The sequence below is a fragment of the Cetorhinus maximus genome, chromosome 4 (assembly GCF_964194155.1).
Source record: "Cetorhinus maximus chromosome 4, sCetMax3.hap1.1, whole genome shotgun sequence".
Lineage (NCBI taxonomy): Eukaryota > Metazoa > Chordata > Chondrichthyes > Lamniformes > Cetorhinidae > Cetorhinus > Cetorhinus maximus.
The window spans coordinates 123,366,083-123,393,161 of NC_135882.1; the positions used below are offsets into that span (position 1 = coordinate 123,366,083).

The window sequence follows — 27,079 nt, forward strand, 5'->3', positions numbered from 1 at the left end:
CAAAGGATCCACCTCAATTTATTCTGTACTCCTTGATCGCCTTAGTGCTAAAAAGTTAATTGCTCTTCATCATCCTATAGGGCAGAATTTTTAGGTTGGCGGGCGCGATCAGCAGGTCTGGGATCAGCTGGAGAACAGATTGCCGACTGCAATTTCACGCTGGCTGGCCAGCCAATTAACGGCCAACCAGCGTGAAGCGCGCGCTGAAATGCTCGGTGCTGCTGGGGTGGGGACTGGAGGAGGGTGAGCATTGACGCATGCTATGGAGAGCGCTGAATGAAAGCCTGAAGGCAGAGTGTTGTTTCAGAGCTGAAGACTTGAAAACAATTAAATAAAGTTTTTAAAATCAGGAGAAAAATGTCCAAGCATCACAATCAATCATCCGAACATATACATGATAAAAAGGCTGTCCATAGATTTTTATATATTTTTTATTTAATAACGGAAACCCCATCCTGCCCTTGGATGAGATTTCATGAAACATACAAAGTCTGGCTGGCCAATTCCCCCACCACGAAAAAACGGATACAAATACAACTTTAATTGCACTACTTGGCCTCATAATTGTCAGCGGGCGCTGCTAACTTTTGCACGCACCTGCCGACCAAAATATCGTGCGAGCACGGGATGATGTTGGCACACTTGCCCAATGTCATCTCACGCAATTTGACGTCCAACTGGGTTGGGCATGTGCCTGCCGGCCTAAACATTCTGCCCACAATCCAGAAAATTCCAAAATCCAGAAATGACTTGGTCTCAAACATGCTGAAATGGAAAGGCTACAGTGTTGTTATAATGAGCCCCCTCATCCTAACACATTCATATAGATTGTAAATTATTGAGGGCCAAGCAGTGATCCTTGCAGTACCCCACTACTGGCAACCATAACCTACCAACCCAAAAATGACCTGCTTGTTCCAACTTTCCTTTGTTAACCAACCCTAATGCATGCAAATATATTACCCTAAATTCCATGACATCTAATAAGATTTTGAGATTATCTTCAGGTTTCCACCCCCACCCGCCCTGCTCCCCCATTAATTGCTGTGAACATCTAGAGGGCATGAAGGACTATAGCAGAGTGCCCATACAACACCGTTGCTTGTCTAGGATCAATGAACAGTCCGTATCTAATTTTGTGTCCATCGTTTTTAAGAATATCGGATGAATTGTTTGTGTAAACTTTTCCAATTGAAAAAAAAACTTAGTGATCAGCCCCTTTTGTACCAAACTGGCAGCATTTACTCTCATTGGTTTGAAGTGGACCTGTGGAGTGAGAACTGGACGAGATACTGGTGCATATCACCCTGTCTGGCTGTTCAGGTCGTGTCTGGCTGGACACCTGATGATTAAGTCAGGCGGCCGATAGAGGGCACATATTGCTGCTGTGCGCCTGCGCGCTAGCCTCGTCTCCCTGGAGATGGGACGCGGTGTTGGGAGATGGCGGACTCGCTGGTGTTGCGGGCGCTCCGAGGAAATGCGAGGCAGCTGGACCTGAGCGGCAAAAAACTGACCCTGGTCCCAAAGGCGGTGGGAAGATTGTTGGAACTGAACCGGCTCCAGCTGAAAAACAACCAGCTCAGCCACCTCCCCGCGGAACTACAGGCGCTCGACAATGTAAGGGGCGGAGAGGCAGCAAGAACAGGAGCTCTGTCCGCCCGATATTCGCCCCCAATCTCATATTCAGGCCAATTTGCGCACCATATTCATCCCAATCCACGCCCCACATTCAACCTATTCCCAGCCCCATATTATTTAGCCGAATCCCCACCTGACATTCACCCCAATCCCTGCCCTGTATTCACCCGAAACCTTGGCCCATATTCACCCAAATCCCATATGTAGTCAATTCCCAGCCCCGTATTCACTCCAATCCCATATGCATCCCAATCCCCACCTTAATCCTTGCTTTGTATTTGCTTTTATCTCAACCCCAAATTCAGTCTGACTTGTCCCATATTAACCCCAATCCCAGCGCCATATTAAATTTATCCTATATTTACCCCAATCCCCACCCAGTATTCACCCAATTCCTGCCCTGTATTCGTCCCAATCCCTAACCCATATTATTCTTATCCAATATTCATCCTAATCCCAGACCTGTATTCACTGCAATCTCAATCCCATATTCACCTGATTCTCAACCCCAAATTCAGCCCAATTCCAACACTCTATTCATCTTATCATCTGCCCTATATTCACCTCAATCCCGCTGCATGTGGACCCTAATCCTAGCCCCGCATTTACCCCAATCCAGCCTTATATTCACCCAAATCCCAGCTTCGCTCAATATTTCCCTTGTGTGTATTCTTGACTCAGTTGGAAGCACTCTTGCTTCTGAGGCAAAGATTGCACTTTGAGATGTGAGCAGAACAATCAAGACTGATGTGCTTGTACAATACTGAGGGAGTGCTGCATTGTCACTGTTTTTCAGATGAGATGTTAAACTGAGGCCCTGTATTTTCTCTTAGGTAGATATAAAAGATCCCACAGCATTATCCTGAAGAAAATCAGGGGCGTTATCCAGAAGCCCCATCCAATATTTATCCCTTAACATCACAAAAATGGGTTATCTGCTCATTATCATGTTTCTGGGAACTTGCTATGCTCAAATTGGATTCTGTATTTCCTATAGTACAACAATGACTACACTTCAAAATTACTTCATTGACTGTAAAGTGCATTGATACATCCTGTGAACACACTATCCATGTGTATTTTTTCCCTTTAAGCCGCTCCCCCTCCCTGTCCCGCCACAACCCCCAACCCCACAGGTCCCTTAGTTTCCTAAACCCTCTGCCCTGGACTCCCCTAACCCTATGCCCTGATTCCTGTATATCACGCGCCCCTCCCACCCCGAATGCCTGTAAAACATCGCCGCTAATGTCCCTTCCCGATCCCCTAAAAATCCGTCCCCGATTCCCTGAACCCTCATATTCTCATCATTAACTCCACCCTCCCACTCACCATAACCCCATCCCTATTCATTGCAACTTATATACCCTTCACAATTATCCCCACCCACTATAAACTCCTGCTTACACTCATTGTAAATCTCCCTGAGCCCCACCCACTGTTAACCCGTCACAATCATGCACACATCCCCTAACCACCATTACCACTGCTGCTCCCACTCCCTGTAAAACTTGCCACTTCACCTACCCACTGTTGCCTGAATCCAATCTCCGATAACACCACTTTCTGCCACCATATTCCGCTTCCTGTTAAACTGCTCATCTTCTTTAAGTGTAATTTACTGCAGCCAGGCTTTAGGAATGCCAAAGCTGTTACCTGGCCTGTGCCACAACCTCTTTATCATTGGTTCCATTCTCTACCCTTGCCACTGTCTCAGGCGTAACCAGACTGATTGCTGCTTTTGCATCCTATTGAGCCCATGTTGAACTTCTACTGACAAATCCTTTCTATCACAAAGATCCTTTATTCTATCTCCATAACATCGCCACCTCTTTCCAATCTCAATGCATCTCCATGAAATCTTCATCCATGTCTTTGTCATTTCTGGACTCTCATATTCCAATGACCTCCTGACCAACCTTCCATCCTGTACCTTTCATAAACTCCTGCTCAACCAAAACTGTACAACCTGTATCGTATTTTGTATAAGTTCCACTTCCCATTACCCCCTGTACTCATTGTCTCACATTGGCTCCAGGTCTCCCATAGCCTCAAATTATACATTTTCGTCTTTAAAATCCTTCATAGCTTTACCGCTTTAACTCCTTACTTTCTGAAACCTCTTGCAGCACCACCACCTACCCCCCCCAACTGGCAGAACTCTCTATTCCTCTGACTTTGATGTCTTGTGCAGCCTTGCTTCTTTTACCCCACCATTCGTGGCCATGCCTCCAGCCACCTAGGCCTACATACTGGAGTACTTACCCCAAATCTTGCCTGTACAAACCTTAAAATCCACACCTTTGACCAACCATCTGGTTATTTTTAATATCTGATTACCCATTACAGCTCACAATGAGATAAGCTGTTTTAAATAAGTGATTTTATGCTGCTGTTATTTAACGTCGGGGTGTCCAAATTACAGATGGTGCACCAACGTGGGCCCCACAATCCTTTCCAAGGAGTTCAGGGAGCTCAGTCTTATTTGCACTTATTTCGCATTCTCTGCTTTGTATCTTTTCAATTTGTGGACTTTGATGTTTGAAATGACATATCTTATTGCTGTTGTCCCTTTTTGGTGGGTAAATACTAAATTACATTATCTAGATCCATTGGTACCAACAACTAGAGAGACCTACAAAATAACAGGATTGCAGATTTAAATTTTATAAACTGCCTGAGTTGCTATGTATTCTCAGCATTATTTGGATTGTTTCAGATTTCCAACATTTGCAGATCTTTTCTTTTTTAAAAAATTGAAACTTTATATGTGAAATCTGAGCCTGCAGAGTGTGGACCTAAGTAGCCCATGAATGCAAAGAAGAGAATTTGGATGTACCTAATATAGTGGCAGCAGCTACTGTATAAACATAGCTGACTATTTCTGTTTCAAAGTATATATGGAAACCTTTATAACTGTTTGTAGTTGACAGAGCTCAACTTGGGGAATAATTCCTTCGAAGAGCTTCCAGAAGTTCTGAAGCATCTAAGACAATTAAAGAAGCTCCACTTGTTTGATAACAAGCTAGAAACGTTGTCTCCAAGTGTGCTTGGTAAATATAACTATGGTCTTAACTCTTGCTTGTATTTTTCAAACCAATTATTTAGTTATGAAAATTGGTTACGTTCATTTTAGATTAGTGAACTGCTCCGTATAGATCAGTTGTGTAGGAAGAGATAACAAATAGACTAAAGTCAAACGTGCAAATGTATATTAAACATTGTGCTCTATAATAGGTATATTATACGTACAAATATTTGTTGTAGTATATACATTTATATATTAAAAATACAACTACACTATCTAACTTATGTTATGAAACTATGCTGAAATAAATTGTTCAACGTTCAGGGCTAATGTTATTGTCAGTTTTATTGACCCAGAACTTCCGACCTCCGGATGGCCGTACCGCGGAGGTAACCCCCCCCAAGATGCGCTGGGGGACCCCCAAGATGCGCTGGGGGACCCCTCAGAAGTCCCGATGCACTGACTACATGGGAGTTGCCCAAGAAGCTTGTCTTTTCCATGGGCAATTTCCCTGTGTCTGCAATCCTCTGAAACTCGGAGGTAGAGTTGGAAATTTCGGATGGTTCGGACTCACTTATCGGAATAGTTACCCAAGAAAAGTTAGGAGAATTAAAACCAGTTCTGACTTCTGGGTAACTATACTACTGATCCCCTCTGACTTCCCACTAGATCCCCCAACCACCCACCTCCCCTCCCGACTAACCCCTATCCCCCAACCCACCTTACCCCCTCACCCACCTGCTACCCTATCCCCTCACCAACCTGCCACCCTACCCCCTCATCCACCTGCCACCCTACCCCCTCAACCACCTGCCACTCTACCTGCTCACCCACTTGCCTACCACCCTACCCACTCACCCACCCACTCACCCACCACACTTCCCCCTCACCTGCCCACCTGCCACTCTTCCCGTTTTCCGATAAAACCAATTCTTCCTCTGCAATATGTTTTTGATAATTCTGATACCCAATTAAAAACATCTTTTGAAAAATGTATATGTTCTTCGTAACTGTAATAGAATTCTGACAGAAACCTTTGCATGCTAAATAAGTGAAGTTTAGATTGTTATGTGATCATTAGTTGATCATCTGTGATGTTGTCAACAGTGAGTTAGAGGTCAGAGTCTGATATTTGGCATAGTCAATGCCTTGCTGGAAAAACTAGCACAAACATGTAGCATAAACATGGCAAATAAATAATGCCTTGCAGAGATGAAGTGTGCATAGCTGGAAGATTTTAATATATAATTAAGGTATGCCTGTTCTTGGCTTTAATTTGTATTTGGTGCCAGATTTTTTTTCCTTCAAGTCTGAACATTTTGTTCCATGATTTTCCAAGATTTGTTTGTGATTGTAGATGTTTGAGATGTTTCAATCAACTGGAGAGATTCCATTTTGTGGTAGGGACACCTTCATGTAAGTCCAACCTATCAAGTGCTGACCATAAAATTAAAATTTGCTGAAAAGTAAACTAGATCTAAAGGAAAATTTCATATCAAAATGAAACTAAAATAAAAAAGAGAAGGAACTGTAAAGAAGTGGACTAAGTATGTTACAAATAACCTTTTTCCATATTTAGAGCCTGGAAAACAGCCTTCAAATTCAACCTTTAGAGGGCACTCTAATGCAGTAACTAATTTGGAATTTGTATTATTTATTTAATATGTCTGAGGCACATTAATCAGTAACTTATGTTTGCAGGTTAATACCTCCTCTAGTTGCAGGTGTTCCAATTTACTCTAAAATTGTATAATGATGCTGCATGTAGGTACTTGCAATGTGTAGTCATGCTCTGAATTTATAAATAAATAGGTGTACTTAGTGTCTGTGCCCCCTTTTGCTTGGTTGCACATTTTTAAAAACTCCTTATTGATGCAGGTGTTTCTGGGGAAAGGTGTGGTCAGACATATAGAAGTATTTAGATAGCTAGTTTCACAATGATGATAACATTTTAACATCATGATGTGCATTGATTGCTAGGTCAAATCAAGCTGTTACGTTGGAGTCAGCACTGTTTTGCCATCAGTTGCCATGAAACCTTGATGGTTTTGCTCACTGCAATTAAGGTAGTCAAGTGTAACTATTAGGACAATTGTGTCAAATGTATCCACAGGAATAAATTTAGTACTCTCAACTCCAATAAAATAATGGTGTAGAATCTTTCAGTATAGTTAGCTTCCCCTTGCGCTTAGCTCTGAACTCTTTCTCGCTTCTCTCTCGCCTCCCTTATGCCTTCTCCAGCTCATATCAGCTCATCTATGAGACCCATCGCCTGTTCCTTTGACTCCATCTCCACTTACCTTCCTGGCACAAATGCTAGCTAACCTTGTAAATGGTTCGTTCTTCTCCTTTTTAAAACAACTGTCATCACTCCCCAACCCAAAAAAAACACCCTCAACTCCAAAAACCTTGCAAACTCTTGTCATACCTCCAACATCCCTTCCCCTCCAATGTTCTTGAACACATTGTTGCTTCCCACATGTGTTCCCATGTTCCCTGCAATTTCTTACTTCAATCTCTCCTATCAGATTTCCGCTCCTTTCACAGCACTGAAATAGCCTTAACCAAGAATGGAATGACATTCCATATGACTAATTATGATGCATTGTATTTCATGTCACTAGCCACCTCTGTAGTCTTTAACATGATCTGCCACATTATCCTCATCCAACGCCTCTCTATTTAGCTCAGTGGGATTGCCTTTGCTTGGTTCCTCTTTTACCTATCCAGTCGTAACCAAGACATCTGCAGCAGTGACTTCTGATCCTGCCCCTATACCATTGTCTCCAAAGAGCTGTCCTTGACTATCTTTCTCGTATACATGCTGCTGCTTAGCAACATCATTCACAGACATGGGATCAGTTTGTATATGACAATGAGCCCTACCTCTCCACAATATCAGGCAATGCCTCAACTACTCCTGTGTTTCAGACTAAATGTCTGACACCTAATTTTGGATGAAGGATGGTTTCCTCAAGCTAACAATTGGGAAAACAGAAACCATCATCTCTAACCACCACCACAAACTTCGCATCCCAACCAACAATACTGTTGCTCTCCTTGAACTCTGTCTCAGGATGAACCAGACTTGTTGCAAAACAAAAACAGAATTACCTGGAAAAACTCAGCAAGTCTGGCAGCATCGGCGGAGAAGAAATCAGTCAACGTTTCGAGCCTCCATGGCCCTTCGGCAGAACTGCAGCATAGTTTCAACAAGGGAGAAATATAAATTGGTTTAAGGTGGGTGGGGGGCGGGGGGGAAGAGACACATTGAGGGTGTGGTGTGAGCAGATAATCAAAAGATGTCAGAGACAAAAGGGTCAAAGAGGTGTTGAGGGTGGTGGTCTTTGTCTGAGAAAAGTGCTAATTAAGAATGGAATACAGGATATTCAAAGTGCGGCTCTAGTGGGGGTGGGGTGGAAAGACTAAAGGTTTTAGTTTTAGATTTAAAAATAATGGAAATAGGTGGGGAAAGAAGAATCTATATAAATTATTGAAAAAAAAGCGGGTGGGGGGGGGGAAAAGAAACGGGGTGGGGATGGGGGGAGGGGGAGTTTAAGATCTAAAGTTGTTGAATTCAATATTCAGCCCAGAGGGCTGTAAAGTGCCTAGTCGGAAGATGAGGTGCTGTTCCTCCAGTTTGCGTTGGGCTTCACTGGAACAATGCAGCAAGCCAAGGACAGACATGTTGGCAAGAGAACAGGGTAGAGTGTTAAAATGGCAAGCGACAGGGAGGTTTGGGTCTTTCTTGCGGACAGACCGCAGGTGTTCCGCAAAACGGTCGCCCAGTTTGCGTTTGGTCTCTCCAATGTAGAGGAGACCTCAGGACCCTTGTTGAGGCTAAATAAAATAAACTCATTCACTACACTGCCATTCCTTCGGCTACATCCTTATAAAGACAGCATTTAATTCAAGTGCTTAATCCCTTATAAAAACAAACATTGGAATTCATAGTCCCACCCCGAAGTGTCTATAACCACGTGGAACTGTCAATCAAACTGTGAAATAGAAAGTACCCTATTGTGATAATAGAAGGTTGTGAAATCAGTCATGTAGTACTAACCCAGCAATGCTGATCCTCAGGCTTATGTCAACAGAGAGAGTGAAATAGCAAGCAATGACTTTTTTTAAACCCTCCAGTCATTTTTTCCCCCCAAGATTTAAAGGGTTGTAGTGTTAAATGCCTTGACAGCTTGACAGTTGCCCTAGACTGTTCATTTAGACACTTTTGACAGTTGCCTTTGATATTTCATCTTGACACTTTGACAGTTGCTTCCTATAGTTCATTTTGGCAGTTGCAATGAGCTTTACAGTCATTGAGTTTATGCACTTTTTACACATGTTCATGCTTACTTTCAACAATCCCAAGGGGCAGCTGACCTTCCCCCAAAAGTGCCCTGGGACCATATCCAAATGGGTACTCTACCTCTCCAACGGACTGTACAAAGTTCATACCTGCACCTATCAAGTCTAACCTGGACACATCATGTTTCACACACCTGGGTCACCAAAATTAGATATGAGTGGAGGCAGCTGCTGATTTATATGGGCAGCCTTCTCTACAAAACGTGCATTTGCAAATCCTGATCCAGGCCCATTCCTGCCCCCTATGAAAATTGTAGCTGTCATATTAGGAAGTGGGACTTGCAATTTTCGAAGGTTATAGAAATAGTGGCCTGAATTTCAGAAATCACCTCCAGCCTTAACATTAATCTCCTAATCTCAGCATTCCTTGTGCTCTGATCTCTTGTACATTCCCCCCACGCACCCCCGCAACCCTTTCACCCTTCATTGGGTGTACTTTCAGCTCAATATTCTGCAGTTCCCTCCTTAAGCCTCTCTGCCTTTTCTCTTGCTAAATCCTACCTTTTTGACAAAGCTTTGATCATTCTTCCAAATGGACCCTTGACTTGCCATACATTTTTAATTACACCTTTTCTGTATTAAAGGCAAGCTTTTTTTATATGGCTACAAGTGAACAGTGGGTGACGTGTATTCTAGTGGCAACCATGTTCCAAGTTTTTCAGGTGGGCAAGCTTGATGGCTTATCACAGGAAGCAGTCATAGCCAAGGCCACTAATTTGCAGTTTCTGTGGAAAGGAGGACATAATCATGAATGACAATCTTCAAAACATTGCATAATAAATTGTAATTTGACCTCATTAACTAATGACCCTAGTTTTAAATGTTTGATGGTTACTGAAAGGCTCTATGCAATATAGTTGCAAGGAGGCTGCCCTTTTTGTCACTCCATCTGAATAGGTAAGCATTGCGGTATATCTTGAGGCAGGTTTGAGGCAACAGCTAACTGTTACTGTCACTGGCTAAGCCACCCAACTTATAGTTTCTGCATCCTTGCAGATCTGTATCTGACTCCCTGCTGACTGGGATTGTGGAAACATTTCCCACTGGGTATTGCAATATAAGCGTATGCACCAAAGCCTGCAAATAGGCATGGTGGGATGCTGGTGGATGTATCCAGTTAGACCATGCCTTCTTCCATGTAATGCTGCAGAAAGTATGAGACACTTTGATTGGAAAACTCCTATAGGACCATCTAGGTGTACATTTACTCAGACAGTCACCTGTTGCATTTGTTTACCTGCCTATTGTTACTAGCCTATCTTGCAAATTGGAGCTTCCTCTCTGTTGATGCAGATATGACGGCACTGGTGGTTTGACTTCCACATCATCCTATCGAAAGCCGAGATTTCTGTTGGGATACCTTTTGATGACAGTAATGGTACTGTTGGGGAAAAGAAAAGAGTAATTGCCACAAAGTCTTTGCAAAATAAGTGGCTACAGATAAACAAAACAAGAAAAAATAGTGCTGAAGTGACTTGAAAGTACTTGGAACAATTGTACAGTGACCAATAAATTTCCATTTCTTCCCTTTTCTTAGCAACCCAAGACCACTATTATATGTGAGCGGGAAATTGCGTGTAGGATATTTCCAACCTACAATTTAAATATTTTATTGAAGCTCTTGCCTTTTTAAGGCATTTGCTTCCAGTCCCCTGAACTGTTGGAAATGCGCATGGTGCACAAGTGGACTGAAAACTTTTCCACTCGGGTTCACCTGACCTACACATGTGAAAAGGGCAGAAAATTGTTTAATAGTAACCCTTTACTGCACTCTAGTGCTGATAGTATTGAACATATTAAAATTTTTTAAATTGTCACTTCTCTTATTTAGATGTATCTAAAGCTGAGTTAAATTGTACCAGGCCGCATGAGAAGGAGATTCATAGCTAGAGTCTCATGTGCCTGGTGGCTGGGGAGGCAAGCCATTTCTTCCATTATTGCCTGTCCAGAGTAAGATATTTCACTTCAATCAGGATATCATCTTACATCCAGCAGTTTTTTTTTCTAAATTTGATTTTACTTGCATGATTTTTCTCTGTGTGGTTTTATAACAAAAGGTATTCTATACAGACATTAGTTCGCCTGACTTGTATCCCCTTAACTAGAGGACCAGTGAGCTATCTTTAGTCTGTCTCCCACCTTTCAACCTGTCTGGCTTGGGTGGCTTTACAAGAGCTATACTCCCATTATCCAGTGAGAAATGGCAAAAGACTGGCAATAGCATCAATAAATTGGGTAACACGGTTTCCAACCTCGAGAAATTTTCCCATCATCATTACACTGTCGCTTTGAATTATTCAAACCAAATTATCTGTACTGATTTGTAATTAACTCTGAATGCCCTTCAAGTTGTGTGCAAGTGAGGTGAATCCTGGAACTCCCTCCCTAACAGCACTGTGGGTGTACCTACACCACAGGGACTGCAGCGGTTAAAGAAGGCAGCTCACCACCACCTTCTCAAGGGCAATTAGGGATGGGCAACAAACGCTGGCCTAGCCAGCGATGCCCACATCCTGTAAATGAATTAAAAAACAAATGCTTGTTCACTTCTTTTTGGAGACCAAGGCCAGAATCTTCGGGCCAGGATGTGTCGGTGGGCCCCACTCAGCATGTAAAATGACGCGCGGTGACGTTGGGTGTGCATCCCGACGTCACTGCACGTCATTCTGATTTTCAGTTCGGCAGGCACGCAGCCGACTCCAGTGTACTCCCGCCGAACTGTCAAAGGCCTATTAAAGCCATTTAAAATAGTTAACGGAGCTGCCTGTCCAACTTTAAGGGATTTCATGAAGTGCATATGCATTGAATCAAACTTTTTATTAAAATTCATTGACATGTCCCAGCTCATGTGACACTGTCACATGAGGGGACATGTCTTAAATTTTTTTTTCTTTATTAAAATTTTTGACAATCAAACTAATCTCACTAAGGCAGCTCTGAGCCTCAGGGAAATTTCTGTGCTCTTTCGCGTGCATGCGCGAAAGAGTGCAGCCCCGACTCAGCCTACTCCCCCTGCCCGCACAGGGAGTGCACAGCACTTCCGGGTGCGTGTCACGCTGGGCGGGCCTTAATTGGCCCGCCCATGTAAAATGGTGGCGTGCAGCCAATCGCGGGCGGCGATCAGCTGCACGCCTGCTCCCGCTCAGCCCCCCCGATGGGGAGAAAATTCACCCCCAAATGTGACTGGTGACTTCCAGACATTTCCCTCACTAATTTGGAAATATCTCCACACGCAGAAATCCATGTGCTGGTTTATTACATGTAGCTATGATTGATCCTTTTACATCTGATGCTCAGTTTCATATTCTGTTGAAATACTTGTTGGTTTCTCTCAATATGACAAATATGAAAGTAGAAATAAAAAATACATGTGCTATAAATCTGAAATAATATATAAAAATGCACAACTGAGCCATCTGCTTTTGCTTTTTCTGATACTGATTATGTATTTCCAACATTTTAGTATACATACAAAAGTAGGGCTTTACAACAATACAAAATAAATAACTTTTCATAAACAACTACCCCACTTAGCAATGGATTAATGTGATTACTTGTATAAGATATTGTATCTCTAAGCGTGGTATTTGTTATTGTCCTATAAATAAGTTTGCAGATAGCAAATAAAAAAATTAAGTATAGAAAAGAATGGAAAGTTAAAAGATACAATATCTACTATGAATATCAATCACAGCCCAATATTCTTAAAATTAGTATCACGAGTCACGTATAAAACGAAAATCAATCTTTTATTCTAAAGAGTAGCTGAGAGCTTTATTCTGTCATCCAGAATATGCGAATATTGATCGCCACCTCCATTCCTTTTTGTCCATGATATGCCAGATTGAAGCACTCTACCCATGTGTGTCTCAAACCTCCTTGCTCAGTCACCCACTGTGTAGCTCTGTCAACAGCCTCAAACTCTTCCCATTCCTTTCACCCACTTCCTGACTTTTATCTTTATTCCACTGCTCTTCCCTTCTGCTTCCATTCAACTGCTGATGAGGATTGAGAGTATTATGCAGTGAAGCTATCCTAAGTATAAGTGAAAAGAACAGATTGCTTTCAGTAAGAATGCCAAGATAATCATGCTGCAAAATAGATTTGGCAATGATACAAAGAAAACTTGATGTGTTGTGCAATTAAATTAAAGTAGAAATCTGAGGCAAATAGGGAGCAGATATGGGTTTGATGGTAACATTGAGGGGAGAGAAAGGTTTGATGCAGCAATCTGCTGGGGCAAAAGGTGCTTTTCAGCTGCATAGAGATGAAACATAGAAATTGGCCATTCGAGCCTGCTCCACCATTTAATATGATCATGGCTGAACTTCTATCTCAATGCCATATTCCCGCTTTCTCTCCATACTCCTTGATGCCCCTAATATCCAAAAATTTATCAATTTCTTTCTTGAATATACTCAGTGACTTCTGTGGTAGAGAATTCCACAGGCTAACCACCCTCTGAGTGAAGAAATTTTTCCTCATCTCAGTCCTAAATGGCCTGCCCCATATCCAGAGACTGTGGCCCCCGGTTCTAGACTCTCCAACCAGGGGAAACATCCTCCCTGTATCTAGTCTGTCTAGCCCTGTTAGAATTTTATACGTTTCAATCGGATCCCCTCTCTTTCTTCTAAACTCTGGCGAGTAGAGGCCTAGTCGAACCAATCTCTCCTCATACGACAGTCCTGCCATCCCTGGTATCAGCCTAGTGAGAAAATCTTAAATCATAGAAAAATTGGGGGATTCTTTTTAAGGTATGGAGTATATGGCAATGCCCTGTTCTTTTGAATTCTCACAGTTTTTAAAACTGAAAAATTGTGAGCAATTCGGTAGGGCAGCTTTCTCACATTTTCTCCTTTTGGTCTTTTACCAAATGAAAAGATAATGCAATCTTGTGATTAACTTCTAAATTTACACCTGTACTGTATGTGAGACACAAAGAAAATATGCATGGCATAAAGAGTGGAGAGAAAAATGCAGAGAAAGTCAGGATGAATCACTATGGATGTTATTTTGGAGATTGAGCATATACTAATTTTTGTAGCTAATTTTCTCTCTAGAGAAGTTTCCCAGAGTTTGGCAACCTGTTTCCAGACTCTCATCAGTATTACTCTGATCTAGATACTGTAAGGCAGCAAATACAGACTGGAATTAATATTTCCTTGACTTTGCTTCCCTCTTTTTAAATCTGTCTTTGCAGCTTCCTTATACAAAGCATGGTGAAGATAGAGAGATTACCAGTGGGGAGGTTAACCTATGTGTGTTTGTAAGATAAAAGAAAATACTGAAGATGCTGGAAATCTGAAATAAAAACAGAAAAAGCTGGAAATACTCAGCAAGTCTGGCAGCATCTGTGGAGAGAGTCCTGATGAAAGGTCATCCTCCTGAACGTTAACTGTTTTTCTCTTCACAGATGTTGCCAGACCTGTTCAGTATTTTCATCTTTTTATGCTTTTATTTATGTTTCCAAGATGCTAATCTGTGCAATTGTTATTTACTTCTTAAGGCTCCTTTAATTTACAAAACTACAAATTTTTTTTCTGTCATTTCAGAGTGGTTGGAAAACCTAATTTTCTTGAACCTGAGCAACAACAAGCTACGAGCCTTGCCTGAAGAGATATACAGGTAGAGGAATTGCTATTCTATTGCATTTATACAATTATGCCGGCCATCAAATAAAAGTTGTTTATCTCCACAATTACCTCGCCTTCAATCCTAAATGTGGCTGGGCTACATTTCAGTCCCACATCTATTCTTCTTATTTTTTTCCAGTGAGTGGGCGTTGACAATTGTTTGACATTGGCAGTACCATTACAGACAAACCGATTCCTGTCCTCACCTGACATCGCTAGTTTCCAGGTGACAGTGGACAGTAGGCAGGAGCAGGAGCCCAGAATGGATTGATCTTTACCCTTCCAGTCCCAGGCTTTGAGATCAGCAATAATGCAATAATTCATGGCCTGGCTTAGGTAACTCAGCACCTATCAGAAATTAAACTTGAGACCTTCTGGCTTGTATGGTTCAGTGCCACATCATGCTGTGTATGTACACACTAAATGGTCGGGACATCTAAATAGTGTATTTTTAATCAATTCTTGAATCTGCAAGTAGTCCGTTATAATTTGGAGCTCTTGATAGTAACTCATTAACTTTTAGAAAGCTTGACACTTTTTGGATTAATGCACCAACGTTGTCAGGCAATAGAAACATATGTTGTAGGAATGTGGAAACGTACAGAATGGGGAAAGACCACTTCAGCCCATCTAGCTGACCCCAAAGGTCATAAAGAGATCACACAGTTCATACATAAGTGACATCCCGATGGGTGGAATTTAACTCCTCTCATGGGAGCAAGCTGGGAGGCAGGGGTAAGTCAAAGAATTGGGAGGAGAGTGCTCATCGCCTTTCAACTTCCCCGATTAACATAAGAAAATAAGAAATAGGAGCAGGAGGAGGCCATTTCGCCCTTTGAGCCCACTCTGCCATTCAACAAGATCATACAAAGAACAAAGAAAAGTACAGCACAGGAACAGGCCCTTCGGCCCTCCAAGCCTGCGCCGATCATATTGCCCGTCAACTAAAACATTTTGCGCTTCTGGGGTCCGTATCCCTCTATTCCCATCCTATTCATGTATTTGTCAAGCTGCCTCTTAAACACCACTATCGTACCTGCTTCCACCACCTCCTCTGGCAGCGAATTCCAGACGCTCACTACCCTCTGCGTAAAAAAAACTTGCCCCGCACATCTCCTCTATAGTTTTCTCCTCTCATCTTAAATCTATGTCCCCTAGTAATTGACTCTTCCACCCTGGGAAAAAGCTTCTGACTATCTGCTCTGTCCATGCCACTCATAATTTTGTAAACTTCTATCAAGTCGCCCCTCAATCTCCGTCGCTCTAGTGAGAACAATCCGAGTTTCTCCAACCTCTCCTCATAGTTAATAACCTCCAGACCAGGCAGCATCCTGGTAAACCACCTCTGCACCCTCTCCAACGCCTCCGTTTCCTCCTGGTAATGTGGCGACCGGAATTGCACGCAATATTCCAAGTGTGGCCTAACCAAGGTTCTATACAGCTGCAGCATAACTTGCCAGCTTTTATAGTCAATACCCCTGCCAATGAAGGCAAGCATGCCATATGCCTTCCTAACTACCTTATCCACCTGCGTTGCCACTTTCAGTGACCTGTGGACCTGTACACCCAGATCCCTCTGCCCGTCAATGCACTTAAGGGTTCTGCCATTTACTGTATAATTCCTGCCTGTATTAGACCTTCCAAAATGCATTACCTCACATTTGTCCGGATTAAACTCCATCTGCCATTTCTCCGCCCAAGTCTCCAACCGATCTATATCCCATTGTATCCTTTGACAATCCTCTTCACTATCGGCAACTCCTCCAACCTTAGTGTCGTCTGCAAACTTACTAATTAGCCCAGTTACATTTTCCTCCAAATCATTTATGTATACTACAAACAGCAAAGGTCCCAGCACTGATCCCTGCGGAACTCCACTAGTCACAGCTCTCCATTCAGAAAAGCACCCTCCCACTGCTACCCTCTGTCTTCTATGACCAAGCCAATTCTGTATCCATCTTGCGACTTTACCTTCTGTACCAGTCTGCCATGAGGGACCTTGTCAAAGGCCTTACTGAAATCCATGTAGATAACATCCACTGCCCTTCCATCGTCAATCATCTTTGTCACTTCCTCGAAAAACTCGATCAAGTTAGTGAGACACGACCTCCCCTTCACAAAACCATGCTGCCTCTCACTAATACGCCCATTTGCTTCCAAATGGTAGTAAATCCTGTCACGAAGAATCTTCTCCAATAATTTCCCTACCACTGACGTAAGGCTCACCGGCATGTAATTTCTTGGATTATCCCTGCTACCCTTCTTAAACAATGGAACAACATTGGCCATTCTCCAGTCCTCTGGGACCTCACCCGTAGCCAGTGAGGATACAAAAATTTCTGTCAAGGCCCCAGCAATCTCCTCCCTTGCCTCCCTCAGTACTCTTGGGTAGATCTCATCTGGCCCTGGGGACTTTTCCACCTTAATATTCTTCAAGACGCCTAACACCTCTTTTTTGATCTCAACATGATCCAGTCTATCTACACACTCTTCCCTAGACAAATCGACTGCTAAGTCCTTCTCTTTGGTGAATACTTATGAGAAGTATTCATTTAGTATCTCTCCCATTTCTTCTGGCTCCACACACAGATTCCCACCTCTGTCCCTGAGTGGGCCTACCCTTTCCCTGGCTACCCTCTTGCTTTTTACATATGTATAAAAGGCCTTGGGATTTTCCTTAATCCTGGTTGCCAGTGACTTTTCATGACCCCTTTTAGCCCTCCTGACTCCTTGCTTAAGTTTCTTCCTACTTTTTTTATATTCTCCACGGGCTTCATCTGTTCCCAGCCTCTAGCCCTTATGAATGCTTCCCTTTTCTTTTTGACTTTGGCTGATCTTCTACTTCAACACCATTTTCCTGCACTATCCCTGTTTTTAATATGTAGAAATCTATCAGTCCAAATCTTGAGCATACTTAATAACTAAGCCTCCACAGCCCTCTGGTGAACGTTCGTTGTACTTCCTCTTTGGCAAGTATATCTTTCCTTGGGTAAGGAGAGCAAAACTGTACACACTACTCCAGGTGTGTTCTCACCAAGGCTTTATATAATTGCAGTTGGACATCTTTACTCTTATACTCAAATCCTCTTGTAATAAAGGCCAACATACTATTTGCCTTAATTGTTTGCTGTAACTGCAGGTTAGCTTTCAGTGACTCATGAACAAGGACACCCAGCCCCTTTGAAATTCAACGCTTCCAAACTCTCACCATTTAAGAAATACTCTGTATTTCTGCTTTTCCCAACAAAGTGGATAACCGCGTATCTCTCTGCATTGTATTCTATCTAACAAATTTTTGCCCACTCGCTTAGCCTCTCCAAATCCCATTGAAGCATTTTTGCATCCTGCTCATAACTCACACTTTCACCTAGTTTTGTATAATTTGCAAACTTGGAAATATTACATCTAAATCATTGATATAGATTGTTAATAACTGGAGCCCAAGCACTGATCCTTGTAGTACCCCACTAGTCACTAGCCTGCCATCCTGGAAATGACCCATTTATTCCTACTCTCTGTTTTCTGCCCATTAACAAGTTCTCAATCCATGCCAGTATATCCTCTCTCTCTCTCTCTCCCCACCCCCACCCCTACGAATCCCATGTGTTCTAATGTTGTTTGCTAACTTCTTGCGTGGGACCTTATTAAAAGCTTTTTGAAAATCTGAATATACCGCATCCACTGGTTCCCCCTTATCTATTTTGCTAGCTACATCCTCAAAAAACTCCAACAGGTTTGTTAATCTTTCATAAATTCATGTTGACTCTGCCCAATCCTACCATTATTTTCTAAGTGTCCTGTTCACACATCCTTTATTATAGATTCTAGCATTATCCGTACGACTGATGTTAGGCAAAACGGTCTGTAATTCCCCGTTTTCTCTCGTCCCTTCTTTCTTAAATGGTGGGGTTACATTTAAGTAAAGGGCAGGGAAGGTTAAGGACCACATTTCAGCCCGGAGGACAGTTGAGACCCTTGAGGCAATTAATAGTCACTTAAGGGCCTCATCCAGCCACTGCTAGTATTTTACTGGGTGGAGTGGGCTGAGGGGCCATACGCCTTGTGGGGCCACCTAGTAAGAGCTGGTGACCTCCCTGCAGGTTCGGTGGCCCATGGAGGCCTGCCCCCTGTCCTCACTAATGACTCCCCCCTCCAGGCATGCCCTGGCGATCCCTGTGTTCGGATGCCTCTGCCATAATGGCTGGTCTGGGCTTGCTGCAGTCCCAGTGGTGGCCACCGCTCTTGGTGGTGCTGGTACTGAACTGATGCTGGCCATCAATATGCTGGCAGCCCTTGGAGGTGGGTTCTTCGCCTTTAAAGGCATGGAAGCCCTGATGGCAGGCAGTTAACTGCCTATTACTAAGCAATCCCAAAAGTTGCCCCTGGCTTTCTGACCGGTGGATAGGGCCACTGTTGTGGCCATTAAATTCAGCCCTATGTATGCAGGACACTGGCAGCGCTGGCATTGGTTACATATGTAGCATTGTGGGTTCCTTGAGATGTCAGTTAGAAGGTTGATTATTCCTTAATGTCATAAAGAAATCTTGTAATATGCCTTTTTTTATTGAAACTGATTACTATTAGATTAGGTGTAAGGCATATCAAACTATATAGTCCGTTGCTGTGGATACCTTTTGAGTCTGTTATTGTATAAAAATGCAATGGAGCACACTTAAAAGAACAGCCTCATATGAATAAGGTTATAAGAAAGGTTATTCTCCTTTGTTTACAAATATATAACAAATAACAGAATCCTAGGGAGACCTGTTAACTTAGACCCAGTTTTAAATCATTTTTCTCTGGTAAATAAAATCTGATCGGTAGAGGGCACCACTGTATCACAACAAATAATGAATTTCATTTTTTTTTGTTTTGCAGGCTGGCGCAGCTCAAGTTTCTTACTGTGAGCAACAACCAACTGGAGAGCATTCCAAGCAAACTTTGTCTGCTGCAAAAACTTTGTGAACTACAGTTAGCACACAATAAACTCAAATCACTTCCACATGACATTGGATATTTGACTAATCTCAAGAAGCTTTCTGTGCCAAGAAATCAAATCCAGGAGCTCCCAGAAGTAAGCTATTATGATAGAGAATTTTCCAGTGTATTTATTTAAAATATATACATGGGCAACATTAATTCATTAATTTCCACAGGGATTCTCCCAGTATCTGCCATAACCTTACTGAGAGATCATAGAAACCCCAGAGAAATGACGTGTACGTTGTTTGCCTAAGTTTCCATGACCATATTGCTGAATTTAAGTCAGGCAATAACTGGGACAATTCTACCCCTTGAAAGAACTTGCATTTATATGTCTTATCATACCCTCCAGAAGTTACAAAGTGTTCTACAGTCAATGGATTACTTATGAAGTTTTGATACTTGTTATGTGGGTAAACATGGAAAATGTTTCTGTGCACAAAATGTCCAAAAAGATGTAGTGAGATGACTGAAACAAAAACAAGAAATGGTGGAAAAACTCAGCAGGTCTAACAGCATCTGTGGAAAGGAAAACAGAGTTAACATTTCGAGTCCGTATGACTCTTCTTCAGAACTAAAGAGAAGTAAAACTGTGATGAAATTTATACTGTTTAAGGTGGGTGGAGCAGGTGAAGCTGGATAGAAGGCCAGTGATAGGTGGGGCAAAGGAGAGGTTGACAAAGATGTCATGAACAAAACAACAAAGAGAGTGTTATTGGTAGTGATAAGGGCTAAAGGAGGTGCTGATAGTGGCATTAAGGTAAGAAAGCAGAATGTGATAATAGCAGGACAAGGATAAGCACTCTGAAAAGAACAACATGAACAAATGACAGATGGCCCTTGTGGGTTGGGGTTGGGAGAGGGGACAGCGGTAGGGAAAAAGATTGAAAATAGGACAAAGAGTGGGGATAAAACAATGAATAAATGAATAAAAATGAAGATAAAAAAAATAAAAATAAGTGGATAAAAATAAAAAATAAAAATGAATATTGAAAAAAGGGAGTAATAAAGAGGTGAGGATAGAGGAGAGAGTTCATGGTCTGAAGTTGTTGAACTCAATGTTAAGTCCGGAAGGCTGTACAGTGCCTAATCGGAAGATGAGGAGCTGTTCCATCAGTTTGTATTGGGTTTCACTGGAACATTGCAGCAGGCCAAGGATGGACATGTGGGCATAAGAGCAGGATGGTGTGTTGAAATGGCAAGTGACAGGAAGGTCTGGGGCATGCTTGCGGACAGACCGAAGGTGTTCTGCAAAGCGGTCACCCAGTCTGCTTTTCTTTAGCTCTGAAGAAGAGTCATAAGGACTTGAAATGTTAACTCTGTTTTTCTCTCCACAGATGCTGTTAAACCAGCTGAGTTTTTCCAGCATTTTCTGTTTTTGTTTCAGATTTCCAGCATCCACAGTAATTTGCTTTCATTTTAGTGAGATGACTGCCCAGATAATCTGGTTTCAGTGGTATTTTGAGAGAGCGGGATGTGGGCAAGCGCATGGGAGAACTCACAACTCTTCGTCAATATCATAGAATATCATTGCATTCATCTGAGCAGGCCCACAGGACCTTAAATTAGCATCTCACTTGAAAGCTGGAATGTCTTTCTTGACAATGCAGCATCTATTAGTACTATCCATTATAGGTAATGTGCTCTAATCTGCAATGGGGCTTGAACCTTCAATCTTCTGATTCAGGAGAATGTGCTATTAACTGAGTCAAACTATATGTATATATAATTTCATGTGTGCTTTCAGCCCAAACTGATAGGTATGGTAAGGATATGCACATAACGAAATAAGTTGTCCCATTACAAAATATCTGAGTGAAAATGCCTAATGACAAAACATTTGACTCACTTGTGAAAACTGCTGTTAGCAATTTATTCTAGACTGTGGTGAATTGGTAAAGAAAGCTGTTCCACAGATAGTTGGAATTTGTTGTTGTCTCAGTTAGAGGGCTAAGATGACCTTTGTGATCAGCCCTGGTGTTATAGCTTAATTGTTTGCAGGAGGGAACAACCTACTTACATAGCAGCAATGCCACTAAGCTCTTAAAGCAATATTCAGGAGTTTTTATTACCGAGTATAGTGGATTTAACGTTTTAGTGTCATAGTAAATAGTTAATTCTTAAGTTACTATAATTGAGGGTGATCCACATATCTGTTTGGCATCTCTATTAGGAAGGCAAGAAATGTCTATTTCATTACAAAATTTAAATGAAAGCAGGGATGAGAAAAGGCCATTAAGCCCAAAGCTGCATATTTCTCTAGCATACCAATACTCCCATCATGGCATCTAATTGTACTTTGAATAACCCCAACATTTTTGTCTCTTATTACCCTGCTAGTTAGACTATTCCTAACATTTATCAGACCTTGTTTTTTTCCTGATATCTGATCTAAACTTACTTTACGTTTATTCCTCTGGGGTTACTCTTTCCAGATATTTTGAAGCCATAATTTTACTTCATCTGTACCCTTTAATATTTTGTATATATGAATGAGGTTTCACCACTGCATTGTGAAGCATTGGCACACTTTCAGTAAACTCCTAGCTATATTTGGTGGCATTTTTTAAAAAACAGCTTTGCCACATTGACTTGCCAATGGGAGTAATGTGTCTGCTATTACTGCCAGCTCTCTTTTTCCAAGGCTGCTGGTGCAAATTCAGTTCCATTCATTGTATACTTATCTATCACATTTTTTTTCAAACTGTGTAATTGTTTTATAGTCATCAGTGTGTTAATGTTACAGTACATTTGTTTGCCTGATTGTCCAAGTACTGACTTCTGTATAACTCTATTTAATATCTCCCTTAGGCTTAACATTATAGAGTAGATGTTATAGATTTATTCTTTGGTACAGAGCTTTGATAAGTGGAAAATCAAACAGGGGGCACTGACCTCCACACATTAATTTGCGATTCATCACATCACATCTGACTCTGAGCTGGGAACACAAATACACAAAGTCCATGCTCATAGCTTTTCTAAATATCCTGTTTTAAGAACAGTATATACACTTACAAAAAAACACCTTCTACCCTAAATCCTTGTGGCTTTTAGTTTAATTATCAGTGTTCAGCTAGAATATTGTCCTAAAAGCTTTCTGGAAACCTAAATGAATTATATCATAGAAAGTCACTGTCTATTTAATTTTTGCAACATTCTCAAAGAAATTAAGGGGATTTGTTGGCCAAAATCTTCTACTTGTAAACCATACCTGTTGTTTCTTGAAATATTGTTGTAGCCTGTTCCTCGGAACAGATTCTATTATTTTACTTATTATTCATTTTTATAACCAATTGAAGTATAATCACAATTGTGCAGGAAAACATGGCAGCCAACGTCTCACCACAAAATCCCACAAATAACAATTGGATGAAAGACCAGTTATATAATAGATTTTGTTGGTAGTAGTACCATATAATCTTTTACATCCATTTAAAGAGGCACACACTGCCCCACTTTAATGCCTCATCAAAAAGCTAGTACTTCTAACTTTTCAGTAGGAACATTGGAGCATGAGTAGGCCATTCAGCCTGTCGAGCCTCCTCCACCATTTAATTAGATCATGGCTGATCATGTATCTCAATGCCACTTTCCCGCACTCTCTCCATATCCATGTTGACACTGCCAGTTTTATCTTCTTTTCTAAATGTCCAGTTATCACATCCTTTATAATAGATTCTGAAATTTTCCCTACTACTGTGTCAGACCAACAGGTCTGCAGTTCTCCATTCTCCCTCTTCCTCCCTTCTTAAATAGTGGGGTTACATTTGCTATTTCCCAGTCTGCAAGAACATTTCCAGAATCTATAGAATTTTGAAAGATAACCACCAATGCATCCACTATCTCTCCCGCCACTTCCTTCAACACTCAGGATGAAGCTCATCTGGTCCAGCAGATGGATCAACATTCAATCCAGTTAACTTTCAAGTCCTGCTTTACTAATACTTATTTCTTTCAGTTCCTCAGTTTCACCAGTCCCTGGGTCGCCTGGTATTTCTGGGAGATTTTATGTATCTTCTTCCTTGAAGACAGACATAAAGTAACTGTTTGATTTCTCCATTATCTCCCTGTTTTCTATTGTAAACTCTCCTGTCCCCATCTGTAGTGGGCCCACATTTGTCCTAGCTAATCTTTCCCTTTTCACATACCTAAAGAAGCTTTTACTGCACACCTTAATGTTCCTCGCTAATTTGCATTCATATTTTCCCTTTCTTAATCGGTTCCTTGGTCTTCCTTTGCTGGGTTCTAAATTGCTCCCAGTCTTCAGGCTTACCACTTTTTCTGGCACCCATATAAGCCACTTCCTTTGATTTAATGCAATCTTTAACATCTTTTGTTAACCACGGTTGATTTGCCTTTCCAGTTGAGTGTTTGTGTCTTAGCGGAATGTATATCTGTTGTAGACCATGCAGTATTTCTTTAAGTACTGCCATTGCCTCTCTACCATCAAATCTTTTAGTGTATTTTCCAAATCCACTATAGCCAACATTCCCCTCATACCTTCATAATTTCCTTACTTCAGATTTAAGGACCTAGCTTCAGAATGAAGTATACCACATTCAAACTTAATGCAATATTCTATCATATTATAGTCACTATTTCCCAAAGGCTCCTTGACAGCAAGGATATTAAATAGCCCTTTCTCATTACGCAACACCAAATCCAAAATAGTCCAACCCCTAGTTGTCTCCTCAACGTACTACTCCAAAAACCCATCTCATACACACTCCAGGAAATCATCCTCCAGAGCATTAATGCTGATTTGGTTAACCCAGTTGATGTGTAAATTGAAGTTGCCCATTATTACTGTATTACCCACATTACATGCACCTCTAATTTCCTGATTTATACCATGCCCAACAGTATCACTGCAGTTTGGTGGCCTATAAACAACCCCCACCAATGTTTGCTGCCCCTTTCTGTTTCTTAGCTCTACCCAAACTGATTATGCATTTTGATCCTTCGATCTAAGATCCTCTCTTACTAATGTACTGATCTCATCCCTTATTAAGAGTGCTACCCCACCTCCTTTTCCCTTTTTCCCATCCCTTCTAAATGCTGGATATCTTTGGATATTCAGTTCCCAATCTTGGTCACCCTGTAGCCAGGTTTCCATAATGGCAATGAAATCATAGCCATTTACGTCAATCTGTGCATTCAAATTATCAACCTTTCTGCGAATGCTACGGGCGTTCAGACAAAGTGCCTTTAACTTTTCTTTTTAACTTTACTCTCTATTCTGATCCTATTTTACAACAATGGTTCCAGGTATGAGAAACTTCAGCTATGAGGATAGAATGGGGAGGTTGGGACTGTTCTCCTTGGAGGGAAGAAGGCTAAGAGGAGATTTGGTAAAGATGTTCAAAATCAGGAGGGGGCTGGACAGAGTAGATCAGGAGAAGGATCATAAAAGGATCGTAAAAGGATCAAGAACAAGAGAGCACAGATTTAAAGTGATTTGCAAAAGAAGCAAATGTGATGTAAGAAAAAACTTTTCACACAAGTGTTCCGGGTCTGGAATGCACTGCCTGGAATTGTGGTGGAGGCAGATTCAATTGAGGCTTTCAAGAGGGCATTAGATGATTATTTGAATAGAAACAATATGCAGAAGTACAGGGAAAAGGCAGGGCAATGGCACTAGGTCATAATGCTCATTTGGAGAGCTGGTGCAGACACAATGGGCTGAATGACCTCTTTCTGTGCCATTAAAACCTGAGATTCTGCGATTTTATGCTTACCTATGCTTTGTCTGCCTTCCGTTTTCGCTTACTACTTTTCTTCTTCCTTTTACCAGTTTTGCTTCCCTCAAATCTGAGCTCTCTCTCAGGTTCCCATCCCTCTACCAATCTAGGTTAAAGCTTCCCCAAATAGCACCAGCGAATGTTCCTATAAGGATGTTGGTCTTGGTCCTGCTCAGATGCAGCTCGTCCATCTTGTTCAGGCCCCAACCACCCCAGAACTGGGCTCAATGCCTCAGAAATATGATGCCCTCCCTCCCACACCAATTCTTCAGCCACATGTTCAGTCACTCAATTCTCACAACTCTCATGTGGGACTGGAAGTAATCCTGAGATTACTGCATTAGAGATCCTGCTTTTCAATCACCTTCCTAGCTCCCTGAAATCTGCTTTTAGGACCTGATCCCCCTTCCTACCTAAATCATTGGTACCAACATGGACCACAGCCTCTGGCCATTCACCCTCCCCCAGAAGAATGCCCTGCAGCTGCTCCCTGACATTCCTGACCCTGGCACCAGGGAGGTGACATACCATTCTGTCACATCTATGGCCACAGAAACAACTGTCTGTTCCCCTAACTAATGAATCCCCAATCACTACAGCTCTTCTCCTCTCCTCCCTCCCCTCCTCTACAGCTGAGTCACCTGTGGTGCCACAACCTTGGCTCTGACTGCACTCCTCAGAGGAACTAATGCCCTCGCCAGCATCCAAAATGGAAAACTGATTGATGAGCGGGACCTCAGGTGACTCCTGCACTACCTGCCTGCTTTGCTTGGATTGCCTGGCGGTCACCCATTCCCTTTCTACCTCCATGCTCCTAACCTGCGGTGTTACCACCTCTCTGAACATGCTATCCTTGTAGATCTCAGACTCACGGGTGTACCACAGTGACTCCAGCCACCGGTCAAATTCCAAAACCTGGAGCTCAAGTTTCTGCAGCTGGTGACACTTCCTGCACATGTGGTCATCTAGGTCACTGGTAGCGTATAAGACTTCCCACATACTACAGGACACGCATTCAACAGACCAAGCTGCCCTGCCATATCTTAACTTTACTTCACTTATGTTAACTTCATTTGACTTTGGTTTACTTATATTAACTTTATTTTATTTTACTTGGCTTTAACTTAATAAACTTTACAACTGTGATAAACCTTACTGGTACTCTTAACTCCGGCTAATACTTAACACACTTTAGCTTTTTAATGATTATTTAAACCTTTACATTTTTCTAATTACCAGCAATTTTCACACCTTCCCTAAGAGCAGTTACTCACCAGCCAATCAACTTACGGCTTTCCTGTGATATCACTGTCACCTTCTTTTCAAACTGAGCACGCTCTTGGACTCTTGGAAGCTCCTCTCCCCGCTCTGTGTATCTCCCGCAGGTCCACCTCTCTTCCTGAAGGTGAGTGATGTAGGTTGAGCTTCCTGGGCTGTATTTATCCCCTCCCTGCTCTATGTATCTTCCGCAGGTCCGCCTCTCCTCCTCCTGAAGGTGAGTGATCCCTCAGTACTCAGATCTGTACTCCCTCAGACCTACACTGAAATGTTAATCTAGGTTGCTTCACCCACAAACTTTTCATTCAGAAATGGGAGTGCTATTGAATGAGCTAAGCTGAGACTTTCACACTACTGATGTTTGGGGAGTGCCTTGAACTATATCAGGTGTGTACTACCTGATGTTGCACTCC

General features: G+C 42.0%; 1 protein-coding gene across 6 annotated transcripts in view; it reads left to right on the forward strand.

Moving 5' to 3' along the window:
* Positions 1–1,066: 1,066 nt before the first annotated feature.
* lrrc69 (leucine rich repeat containing 69) overlaps positions 1,067–27,079 on the forward strand; it is a 103,279-nt gene continuing 77,266 nt past the window's right edge. For 2 of the 6 annotated variants that reach the window (XM_078540725.1, XM_078540727.1), the window contains exons 1-4: positions 1,072–1,617; positions 4,562–4,688; positions 14,581–14,653; positions 19,540–19,735. In XM_078540725.1, the coding sequence (XP_078396851.1) occupies positions 1,441–1,617; positions 4,562–4,688; positions 14,581–14,653; positions 19,540–19,735 (573 nt within the window). In that variant the 5' untranslated portion in view covers positions 1,072–1,440. Of the gene's footprint in view, positions 1,618–4,561; positions 4,689–14,580; positions 14,654–19,539; positions 19,736–27,079 lie in introns of all 6 variants that reach the window. The other 4 variants (XM_078540726.1, XM_078540730.1, XM_078540724.1 and 1 more) reach the window with 4 other exon arrangements.